Source organism: Nomia melanderi, chromosome 11 (genome assembly GCF_051020985.1).
Source record: "Nomia melanderi isolate GNS246 chromosome 11, iyNomMela1, whole genome shotgun sequence".
Lineage (NCBI taxonomy): Eukaryota > Metazoa > Arthropoda > Insecta > Hymenoptera > Halictidae > Nomia > Nomia melanderi.
In genome coordinates, this window is record NC_135009.1 from 8,021,005 (window position 1) to 8,034,038 (window position 13,034).

Here is a 13,034-nt window from a genome sequence, read left to right on the forward strand (position 1 = left end):
AGATTTGCAATCCTACATGGCGACACGTTAACGCATTAATATCAGTTTCAATTGATTCTCCAACTGAACTATTCATAATTTTTTATTTATTGTTCTAAAGTTCTTTTTAACATTTTCTCGAACAACGGATGTGTTTGGTATTCTCTTTGTTTTTCGATCGGAAGCGAAGGACGTTCACCGCGTAAAAATTCACGGCAGCCCCTCCTGGCCGTTAGCAGGCCGGGCTAAAGTGTTTCTCATATTTCAGTCGTTCGTTGTGACAGCGGCTAGACGGGGCCGAAACGCCCGGTAGATCCGCGAGTCGGTTTAAATTAGGGAGTCTAGACGCCTCGGAAATACCACGTGGCCCGGCGTCATGCTCCATCCTGCGGATCCCGGTTCAAATATTCGCGCCTCGCTGCGCCCCTACAGCCGATCACGTCCATCGGCGTGGCGAGGGTTCGGGCAGACAGTCCAAGCCCTTTGTGACGGGGCTTGATCGCCATTGGACCGAGCGGTGCGCTCCAAGTTTTCCCTGAATCCATTTTCCAGTTTCCGGACACCGACTAAAACAAGGTTCGCAGCGGACGTTGGTTCTCTAATTAAATTTTCCGATACATTTCCAATGATAATGAAGATTTAAGTCGGACCATCGTAGTCCGGGAATAGTGGTTTCTTTAGTTGTCCGGCTGAACTTTTAATTAACCCCCATATTGGAATTTCATTAGCTGAAAGCATGGAACGCGTCTAATTAAAATTGGGCGCTTCGAAGTTCAAGCGCAACCTCGAATTTCATGTTCTGTCGGAGTATATTGTTTTCATCTTCCTAGGAATAAATTGAAAATCGTTATCAAAGTTTGTTTGTAGACATAAGAGGGGGTAATGAATGACTTTAAACTGATGCTCGAAGAAAAACCAACGAAGCGAGTTAACGAGGTATCATTCTTGAAAATGTGTGCTGGTATGCCGCGTGTTTGCGTGACTTGTTGGTCACAATCGTCGTCGCATGCGTTCAAAGATCGCGAGTGTGACTCACGGTCGGCACTTTTGGAGCGTAATATGCGCAGGGAACAAGCATTCCAACGATATCTATAATTTTCTTCAATTAGAAGGACAAAAGAACGCGTACGGATGTGTATACAGCAGCAAACGATATGTTTCGAGTGTAGTGGCGTATTACGCTTGGGGGGAGTGTGACGGGAACAAAGTGTCTGTTATGTCATCGTTTCCGCAGTTCGCTACATCCGCGATAATAAAATGGAACGCGAAAATAAATGGAAGATTAATTATCATCATTTCACGTTCAGCCGACACCTCATTTTTTCACGTTTTCATTGCTAGCTCAAAGAAAAATGTAAACATACATTAAAATAACATAACACAAAATGACACGAGTTAAGTATACAACTACAAACTATTATTAAAGATCAAACTAAAATCAACATCAAAATAAAAAAACAAAGGGTGTGCAAAGGCAGAGCTCAGCGTTGCCATAGAATCACCCTAAAGTATCTTCTGCTTTATTTTCGAAGAAATCATTCATATATATATATATAAAAAAACAACATTATACTGTACGCGGGATGTACTCCGACTCGGGTCCGTGAATTCATTGATGAAAAATTACGACGAAGCCAGTATAGCAGGTTCACTTTCCCCCATACGACCGTGGCAGGCCAAGAGGCGCGTTGTGTGTGATCTCGTGGTCTCGGGACTAGTGCTTCCTAGCGGCGCGTGGCGGCGTGACGGTCGCATGGCCGCCCTCAGTGTTCACGAGCCTCGCTCGGTGTGTGTTTCGTGGCGCGGTCGTCGTTCCCGTTCGTCGCCCGTTTTCGCTCGACTTCGTTTTCACATTTTTTACGTGTTGCATCGGGCACAGTCGTAATTAATTCCGTCGCGAATCCGTCCCCGGTCGAACCGGCCTGGTCCGGCCCGCACCATGCGCGCCCGTGTCTCTTAAACGCGAGCCGTTTTCCGTTTTGTTTCACGGTCTGCTCGGCGAGCAGCGGCGGGACGTCGGCCTCGCGTTTTCTCTCAGTGTCTCTCTCGCAGAGGACCGAGCGTGTGTGTCAAGTTTCGTGCGCGCGTGGTTCTCGTCGTCGATGCGGCGGCGTCGCGGTGCTGCCGTGTGTCGTGATCATCGTCGTCGACGTCCTCGTCATCGTCTTCGACGTCGTGTTCAGTTCCCGGAGTTTTTCCCCCATTTCTTTTTTGTTCGGCACCGTGCCTTCCCACAGTTATGCCTGGCTGGAAAAGATAGCCTTCTCTGATCCCACCAGTGTGTCTGTCTCTATATATATATGTATATGTATACATATATATGTATGTATTCATATATATATCTCCGTCTTTCTCTTTCTGTGCGTACCGCGGCGGAGTAGTATGTGCTTCTGTGTTTATAATCGTTGCGTCCTTTCTCTCTCCGTCTCGCTCTCCTCTCACCTGCAGCAGCTACGAGAGGCACACAGGTGTCCCGTGAAGGAGTGGCGTCGCCAGCCGTATATCGTCACCCGGTGCGATACAACAACGTCGACGAGACGATAACGGATACAACCTCTCGGTATACATTGTACGCCGAGTCCTGCCAAAAGAACGAAAAAAAAAACGGAGCCATCCACTGCCCTCCGAGGAATCGTCAAGTACGTCATGATATCCTTTCGCGCACACACATACATGTACACTAGGGAAATGCATCTCTGCCGGCTCGTGGCCACCATGCTCGCTCCGATGCATTAACCCGTTTCGTGGGTAAAATTGTGCGCCTTCTGCTCCGTGACTCGTGTTTCTCTGTCATGTAATTTGAAGTGATCAGTCGGTCTTTATACCGGTTCGTGTCAAGAAATAATCGATTGATATTGTTCTGTGATGTTTCGTTGAAATAACATGAACAAACTTTTTGCATTTCGCGGGAAGACCGAGATAACCTACAAAAATGGAAATTTGTTCATTAACGGTTTTTCGTAATGGGATCTGTTTCGAAAAGTGAACACATTAATGAGTGACATTAATGAGTGTCAGACGATCACGGAACTTTTCCGTTCGGCCATTATACACACCGCAACCGGATGTTTGAGGTTACATATACAAGAATTAACCGGCTCCGCGTTTGACGCCTCTTGTCCGCATACCAACCGACGACTATTATATTTTACGTAATCGAGCGCCTTTTTCGCACCGTGATATTTCTTTTTCTCTGCCTGCAAGGAGAAACGTTCTCGCGTCGTGTGTTCGGCGTCTTCAACATTTCGTGCGGAATACAGGTTAGGTTAGGGACATTCGAGGGAAGTATCGTTATTATTACGCGCCCCATAACCTCACTTCCGGCTGGTTTGAATGAGGTATTTATTTCGATTGAATTATTTATTCATTCATTAGAATTTATTAATTTCTCAGGTACATATAGTTAGCATCGTTTATTATTGTCAGTGAAACTTCAAAATTATCGCGTGCCAATGTTTACGTTTCTCCGAGTCGCAGTATCTTCTTTATATTCATTGTTTACAACTGATTATCATATCGATAAAAATATATGCAATTATTATACATCACGTATATCGTTCTATAAAATTTCAAACTTTATATAAATTTTCTGTAAGTCAAATATATCACAAGAATTTAATTAACACGTTCAGAAACTCCTGATTCATTTTATTGTGAATTGATTCTATATTGTACTGTATTTAATGAAAAGTTCCGCGCAGGGTACATCATATTACCGTACTTTAATATCTTGTATTTAGAGAACCAATCTCTAGATAAGAATAGGAAATGATAAGACCTCTAAAAGGTTCGCTTCATTAACTCTACTTTGCAAATCTAGTAACATAAAATAACAAGTTTTAAATTTATATATTTTCAATTAAAATTCAATTCTGCGGTAATCAATATACCTGAGTTGCTCAGAAGATTAATAATGATCATTGGAAAATGTCCTACTCTTTGTAATGTCGTAAACATTATATTTTGATCTGCAAATGTTGTGCAAACTTTCGTCAATGCGTACATATCATAATTAACTAAACTATGTCGTAATTTCAATCGTACTGTGGATGCATATATCACAGTAGCCTTGCTGCAATTAAGCAGCAGGTGATTAGCACAACGGTGAACCATGAAGCCGGTAGAGAGACATTTAGACAAGAGGGCGTGATCATTTGCGGCCTCTTCCCAAACTCAACAATACTTACGAGATTCCGACTCTCTTTTGCCGATCTTCATCCGGTTCCTATTGCGCAGGACGATTCGCCGACCGTCGACCTTGCCGCGACCTCTTCCCATGACAAAGAGTCACGGTTAACCGTAGCTGTAAATAAACCGCCATCAGGATCCATCGATTCTTCTTTCATCATACACGCAGTGCCATAAAAAGGGGAACGAAAGGATCAGCTTCGCCAACGAGGAACGTGCCAACGTTGAACGGCCAGTTGAAGATCCTGGTCGCAGCGAATAATCCGTCAAAGTGATAACAAGAATCCGCTCCACGCAATATCCTGCCATCTTATACTTGTATACTTGTACCTTTTGCTACGAGGGAACAGTTTGTATCATTCTGGAAGACAATAACTCTGGAGATAGACGCCAAAGTGATTAATGCCGGGGAAGTTCACTGTCCACGAAGACGACCGATCCTAGTCTCTAAATCTAAGTGTCCAGGGGATAGGACTACGTATGCGGTAGCGAAGTTCCCCGAAGGATTTCGAGGGGAACCGACTAATTTCCACGGAGAGCCTGGAAGCAGCAAACCCTAAGCCGTGGAGCTGCTTCGCGGTAACAAGCGACGCGAGCCGACCACTCGACCGGGCAGTCGTCAGGATGTTCCAGTCGACCAGCACCCGGTAGCTTCGTTGCCGGGTCTCGTCGCGATCCTCAGCCCCTGGAGGAGGAAGAAACGCGGACGTTTCAAGGATCGCGCATCGACGATGTCCATACGGGTCAGCGGCGTCTATCTGGTGCCGAGTCCAGGCGCCAACGAGGCCAGCAACGAGAAGACCAACAGCCTCTCACAGGAGAACAATCTCCATCAGCAGCATCACCATCATCATCACCATGCGACCAAAACCGTGACTATCGTGGCAGGGCCGCAGAGGAGCAACAGCCTGGATTATCTGAATTTCGAGGAGAAGCGACAGATTATCGCCTCCTCGTTGTCCCTCAGCGACTTCTTGGCTCATGGACCCGCCGCTGCTGCGGCTGCTGCGAAGGAAGTTGCGGCTAACACCGTCATAGGTGAGTTTAGAAGATTATCTTTCCCGGAGATTCTTCGTCGAGGATTATTTTCGTCTTTGACTGATTTTGCACCCGGTTTTGGGTGCTGGGTGAGGCCCGAGGAATCGTGTAATGGGCGATTTTGGGTGGGGAAAGTACTTTTGGAGCTCTTAACTGATGAAGTAAGATAGGAATTGATTAAACCGGTTTTACACGAGAGAGAGCTACATTTTTGGAGCAAGAAAGCGTTAGCAACATACACTATCAACTTCTCTTTACTTTCGTAAAATACAAGATCGTTTTGCATCACAAGAAACGTATTTTGATAAAACATGGACTAAAATTAAGTGCAGTGCTTACCGTTTGCTCCAAACGCGAACTTTATCAAATTGTTACCTCAGCTAAAAGTTAAAAGTTTTGCCACCTCGTTACTCAAGGCACCCCAGTATTTCATTTACATGAAACATTGTTGTTCACTAGCACTTTTCCACCCTCTACTCATAAGTCTCTCGACCTACGCCGACCACAACATTCAGGGAATTCCCCGAAGTTCCCGATCTTCTGAATCGGCGGATCGCGGCGTGTCACTCGGGACGTAGAGTTTCGACAGCCGTTACAATAATCGATATCAATTGCCGTCCATTATCAGCGTGTCGCAGCCGAGCGGGTTCCTCGGAAGCTCTGTGGCAGCTGCGCACGATCGTCGGCGGGCCGGTCCGGGCTGCGTGAATCGCGGTGCTCGATGCGTGTGCGAGCGAGAGCAGTAGCCACGGCTGCTGTTCGGCTGGTCGAAGGGGGATAGAAGAACAGGAAGAGTGAACGACGGAGAGCCAGTGGCAGCAATAGTGGGGGTACAGGAGAATGGAAGGGGAAATACGAGGGAATCCGTGCGGGTAGGGAGACGCAGGAGAAAAAGGGAATCGGGTTGGTTCGATCGCGAAGTCAAGGAACCCCGGCGAGTTCTTCCTCCGCGGATTGTAAACAAACCCCGCGAGTGCGGCGCACCGACTACTCTACACGTGCTTTTTCTTCTCGGTTTCCTTTTTCCCCTTTTTCCTTTGCGCTCTTCCGTTCGCTTCCTACGGGATGCCGTTATCTCGCCGGGTCATCGGTCCGTCACGCGCTAGGAAGGGACAAAAGGAGCCGAAAGAAACGGAGAAACACTGGGAAAGAGTCAGAAAGGCGGGGAAAGAGGGGTCGGACAAGCAGGGAACCGGAGGGGTTTTTCTTCCTTTCTGTTCCCTTTTAACGGTACGGCTCGCGCGAAGGGCGCTTTGTTATCGCGCTCCCACGAAAAAGTTTGCGCCATTGTCGCGGCCGGCTTTTTGTCTCCGTGAAACGCCTCCGGCCCTCTGATAGATCGTTAGGCCTCGTTGCCTTTGATCGCTCGCTCGTGGCTTACCTTCCGACGGTTGTAGCTTCTTAGCGGGCCTACCATCAGACTGCTTCTTCCTTTATTCACGCTTTCGCTGTCGGGACACTGGATGAGTGCTCGCTTCGTTCGATTATGGTGTTTCTTGTTGTCCTGTCTGCTTTAGGAGTGATCGGTGAACTCTTTAATTGCTAATCCGAGGTTGGTTTTTTTTATTGTATTATCTTGCGACAGTCTTGACGAATTTTTTGGGAAATCTACATAAATCTGTAGAGTGAGAAATGAAGGTTCGGAACGTTAAGGGTTCATGATAATTGCTTAACATTGAGGAAGAAATTTTTATCAATGTATAAGTATGTTTTTATATCACTCTCAAAGAGTTGCGACGTTTATATCACACTCGAAGTACTCCAGAATACTCAAGACTTCAAAGGTTCAGCTTAACACTGTTATGTATGACTAGGCCACCTAGGAGTGGTTTCCGAGAACAGTCCGCTCTTGTTCTCAGAAATTCTCGAATAAAGGACTCAGGGCTGAACAAATGAATTACTGTTCCGCTCTAAAATTTCCTTGTTCAAAAAGTCTTCACGAAGTTATAATCTCGAACTCATTTTACATCGTAAGAAGTGTCTTGTAGTTTCTGAGATTTTGGGTATCCTAAATATTAGCCCCGGAATATGTTTTCATCATCCAAAATTTTAGAGTTACTTTACTAATCTTTGCGCATTTATAGCTGACGAAAATCTTCAAACTCCAAAAAGCTGTAACTTCTGCAGCCTATTTAGAATTCTATTGATGTTTTTCGTTCGTGGAATCTATTTTGATTAGATATTTCTGATTTTGTTGGAAACTGATTTGCGATTTAGCTTAATACTTTCGGTTTTCCTTGTCTCTAGTATCTTAGTCGTTGGATACTTTCCATCGCGCGGTTTGTCCATGCAACACGTGTTAGTTTGAAAGTAACCAACAGGCTGGACGGTGAATCGCGCTGAAGGCACGTATGTCCTACGTGTTTCGCGGTGCGTCGTTGCAGGTACGTGTAAATCTAGGCAGTTTACTGCACGTGCATCGCGAGCGAGACGTAACAACGCGGTACGTAGTACGTCGCGGGACGCATTTATATGCGGCACTGTCCAGCTTCGATATTAGGTTAATGTTTGAAGTATGCATGCGTTTAGGTAGAATGAAAACAGGATTATACTTGAGAATGTGTCTCTTGAGTACAGTTGTACAGATAGAGGAATTATTATTAGATGTCACTTGAAATTATATCGTTTTATCAATAAACACTAATGATTTTACTGCAAACTCTTAGAGATAACGAACCTACAACGAGAATCCGTGTAACATATTTTTCAACGCAAACAATGTTTGCTATGTCGGTAAACCTTGCAATTTTAATACGAATCGAAAAAACGAAATAATTTTTTAAAGCATACGAGTGAAATTGGTGGATTTGATATAGCCAGTTCTGAAAGTATGGATTCTTTGAGAAATTGTGATAGTTTGAATTTAACAACACGATCTTTAATAGTGTCAGTATTAAAACTACAATGGTAAACACAATCCCACTGAATCTTCCGTTTTACTTTCCTTGTCAACGCGAAGATTTCACGTGTTTGATCACACACTATCTTCTAGCGTAACTGGTTTGCGTAACCACTCCTGCCTTGTCCGCCATTCGTATTTCGTTCTTATTGCAACGTCGGACGGAGACTGAATCTAATTTCTTGTAACAGAAATATGGGATACGTGCGAGGAGAAACTTATGATTTTCCTCGTCCTCTCGGTCTGTTTCCTACTTGAGTACCAGAATACATCAATAGAACACCACAAAAAAAAAGAGAACGTTAATCGGCGTTGTACTTCATAAATTTCATTACACGATTGTTTTATAACCTCTATCAGAATGCTCCCGTATTCTGTGAACCGAAATTTGCTTTGAATGAACACATGAAATTCCCTTCACGGATTGAATATTCATTAGGCATTTGATTAATGAACCAGTGTACATGCATATGCATACTCGTATCAATTTGAATTAATTAATGTTTAATAACCGGAACGTATTGCGAAGATGCAAACAAGTAATCATCGTGGTTGCGTCTGGGGCTCAAATTCAGTTTTCCTTCTGCGCATTATCTTGATGCTCGATAACGCGATCACTCGTTTGAATAGAATAACTTGCAGGCGTTCTTGACGCTCGATTAAATGCCGAACAGTTACAGCTGCCGGCGCTCTGCGTCCGTGTAAAGGGCATTAATTAATATAATTTCCCACGTCGGTTTGAATACGCAAGAACAAGTTTCAAAGGTCGTCTGATAGAAAACGTGTGTATCGTTGATTCTGAATTTTTAGCGGTGTTCGGAAACACTACCAGTCAAAATCGATCAAAGATCATCGGTACAATGGCCGCGCAAACACCGCCGCGATAATGGTCCCGTCGGAATGTATCAAACGCCGATAGCCCCAATGAAAGGCACTCCAGTCCCACCCGGGCAGATAGGAAACGCTGGCCAATTCGAATATCGGCGTTCGCGCAATCATCGCGTTTCATGATCAATCACTCGCGCGATTCATCGATCCCACGGATCACCAGGCCCCTCGAATATTCCCTACGTCGGGTGAACCCCTTCGCTGCGCACTGACAATCGCGTGCCGATCAACGATAATTTATTGAATCCTAGAAAAATGGCAACTCACTCTGGAAGTAAGTTACATGAATATCTATCCTCGAAATCATTTATGTTTTTGTTAACAATTAGTACAGCGGCATTCGTTTCGTCGACATAGAAATTTGCTGTTTCACGTAATGTATATTTATATAATAAACGAATCCGTTCCGTAGATTACTGGTAATATTATTGGTTCGAGAAGCACGATTTAAAAGAAATTTAAGAGAAACATCTTATCGTTGTGTCAGCTTCTTCACAGAAATATTTTCATGAATAAGCGACTCTTCCTTTCGATGACACATTGTTGTTGAAACATTGTTGACAGAGTATTTTTCGCAAGCGTGTAGTACCCTTTTCAGATTAAAATACTCACAAAACATGTAGGACGCTTGAAACAATAACAGTAATATAATAAGAATTGTATTTTACCTTCTATTACTTCACGGAGAAAAATAAGAAAAGAAAAAGAAAGAAAGTAAAGAACTGAAAGAACAACACGTTGCCAAGAGCAATAAGACTCTCCACCCTTAGTTTCTAATGTATTAACCCAATTATATGAAAAGACCAATTATACGTCGTACGTGTAATAGTCATGAATTTCCACTCTCAATTAGTAGTGAAATACTAGTTCACTTTATTGGCTAATACTAAACATTAAAACTTGTATTTTTTTTATTTAAGCTAAAATCCAAAAAGAGTAAACCACAATCACGATCCTCGGAATTAAAAACAATGATGAAAGTAATGATTTCGAGTCTTTCAAAGAAACCCTGGTGTCGAATGAGTTAATGATCACATTCGGTGAAGGATCTCGTTGCAATTGCGTGGACCACCCAGTGTGCATCGTCGGTAGCGGAAGAAACTAAACGAGGGCGTGTCGCGACTCCTGTTTCGCGTTTCAAGCAGGAATTCCTCTTTCGTCCAGCGAACACGCTGTTTGGCCACGTGGCCAGTGTCTCTCCGGAACGCGTGCTCCTTTTTCACGTTCGCGGGAACGCGAATTCCTGCGGGGGGAAACTCTCCTCCGTCCGCAGTCTTGAAAACCCGACAGTGCGGCCGCGCCTTCGCGGCGTTGCCGTCCAATCGTTCGTTCCCGGCCGTCGCGGTCCGACGATCAATCATCTCGAACATGCGATTCGTCATTAGCACTTGCTAGTCGAATTGTGCAACAGATGTACTGTAGAAAACGGAGTCCTGTACGCGCTCGTTCTACAAACTAACATCGCCGATTGACTGTGTCTACTCTGTAAACTACGTTTCAACAGAATGTTCTTGTGTTTTTTCATAAAATAACAATGCTCTGTCAATACTAGATTTACGGACATTCGCTGTGCAGTTTACTCTATCGTTTTCAGAGAAATTGACGTTCGTTCATTTAGATTTTGGAAATTGCAGGTTCAAAAGTAGACGATTGGGATATACATTGCGTATCTGCATCAATGAAAATCAACCCGAATATTTACGAAATAATATTTATAGAAGACCGTGTGAGTCAAATTGACTCGTCCTGCGAATCTCGTGTTAAGGAATTTATTTGCGGTTATTTTGCGAGCGAAAAACAGTATGTGTTTCATCGAGAGAGTGGCGGATTTTATGTTTCAACGAAGTTTACTTAGTTTATTCAGATTATTACAAAAATACTTGAACAGTGAAATGTTTGACGTTTACGAGGAAGTTGGTAATGCACTTCGAAATTATTTTACGTTTAACTTCGCAATAAAAGATGGGATTAAATAGTTCATTGAAACTTGGGAGAAGATAATGGGAATGGAATTATTGAATAAACGCGTCGATTGTCATAAAAATAATGGGTGCGCACGAACTTTTCGTTCAACCAAGTGGGCGTGAATGATCGATTTCCTATAAATCAAGTACTAAGTGATTAACGTTCAAAGTTTTGGAGTATTAGTTTCAATCCTGGACGACGAGGGATAATTTTTATTGGAGTAGCATCGATGAGCAGACGACGGGTTTTATAAGTTTCTTGTGTACAGAAATATGGAAAACGCGGCGCGGTGAGCGTTCGGCTCGAGCTTTAATTGGAACGCTCTTCATGGAAATAAATTACTCTCGCTTACTGGCTTTCTATGTTCACTTTTGTTACAAAATAATAAATTTTCATAAATGCAGGTGTTATTTATAATTATCCGTTACCGAGTTTCCATGAAAAAACATACGATGCGAGACAAACGATGAAGCAAATACACCATTTCGTCGGATCAGCTTTTCTAAACGACTGAAATAAAGCGTTAAACGCCGCGAACGAGCAAAACATGTGCTGTGTGACACATTATCTCATTCACGAGGGAACAAGAGCTCGTTATCTCCACCGCATCGTTTCCGGATTATTGCGTTTTTATTATTTTTTTTTCCACTTGTTTCCGACGAAATACATTTTCACGTCTAATTCCACGGTGATACTTACCATTACTACGAGTCGCGTTACGTCATTCGTCGACTGGTAAAATTAGTCGAGCCATTTTTATTCACCTCTAATTACCCTTTATGATCGTGCAAATAGAAAATGTCGCATAGCAGATAATATTAATAGCTTCGCGAATTAAACCTTTGACGACCATCCTCGCGACGTTGCTTTGTTTCTGAAGTTCATTTTGTATTTCTCGTTTACGCAAACTGATTTATATAAACGAGCTCACATAAATAGCTCCAGTATTTATAGATGGTATTTAGCATTTTAAAACAAACTCTGTCAAACAGCATAGATTACTTATAATTTGTAATTGTAAGTTTACACAAGATATTTCTATGCCTTTCTTGGACATAATTCCAACCCTTAGATAAGCATATCTTACAAAAACATTCTAACAAACGTAAACTCTTCAATATCACTATCAACCACTCAAATGAATATACATCTTTATCCAAATATATTTTCATAAATATGTCTATCCAACGCCATAAATGACGATCCCAAACAATTCTCAATTTACCCCAACATCGTCGTTGGCCGCACGCGTCAATCAATTAACTACGTTCGACGAGCCGACACGTGGTCTTAATCCGCAAAATGGTACCAATTCTTGTAACAATCAATTATTTATCTTTTCAAATACACATGTACTTAATTCTTCTTCGTTTTGCTTTAGTTTTTCGTTAGAATATGTTACGGGTGCATTTGCCCTGCGTTTAACGAATATACACTTCATTGTTTGATTTCATAGTGCGTGCAGTACGACGTTTTTAAAACTAAATTCCACAGTTAACAGGTTAAGCAACACGTTGATCAACCGTCTAACGTCACACGGTACAAAAGAAGACGTCCGCACGATTGCGTCCACGTCTGCGCGAGATAAGACCCCGCCCCGGGTATCTCAGCGTTCTCCCCTATCGTCTTCAATTCCGCTGTTACCCAGCCGTCGAGGAACGCGAGTTCGTCGCGACGCGTCCGAGCAGGAACGATGACGTAGGTCCCCGACTCTGGCGACGAGTCCCGGCCGCGTTAGATCACCGGCGAAGGCATAATTGCGCAATGTTTTAATAGTAAGCCGCAGGAAACGATAAAACGTGCGCCGGCCAGTAGGACCGAGTAATGGGTGCAGAATGCAGACGTAATGTGGCAACAGCGCGCGGAAATCATTCATTGAGCCCGGCAGCTTGTCGGCTGTTGCTGCCGCTGATGATGATGATGATCACGGTTCCTCCCGGCTGGCCGGCCGGCCGGCCGGCTTGGATAACATCGTCCGGGAACTTGGAGTCGAGGGTTCTTCGCGCCGCCGAGGATTGACCAGGGTGGGGCAGACGGGTTCGTAATTCGACGTCTGCGATGCTTCTTCGGGAGCGAA

General features: G+C 43.7%; 1 protein-coding gene across 10 annotated transcripts in view; it reads left to right on the top strand.

The window, feature by feature from the left end:
• LOC116430585 (phosphatase and actin regulator 2) overlaps window positions 1-13,034 on the top strand; it is a 333,735-nt gene that overhangs the window by 42,628 nt on the left and 278,073 nt on the right. For 2 of the 10 annotated variants that reach the window (XM_076372283.1, XM_076372289.1), the window contains exons 1-2: window positions 1,691-2,618; window positions 4,216-5,205. The exons of 3 other annotated variants lie outside the window; for them this stretch is intronic. In XM_076372283.1, coding sequence (XP_076228398.1) covers window positions 4,899-5,205 — 307 coding nt within the window. In that variant the 5' untranslated portion in view covers window positions 1,691-2,618; window positions 4,216-4,898. Of the gene's footprint in view, window positions 1-1,687; window positions 2,619-4,215; window positions 5,206-13,034 lie in introns of those variants that run through there. 5 more of the 10 variants (XM_076372284.1, XM_076372285.1, XM_076372286.1 and 2 more) reach the window with 5 other exon arrangements.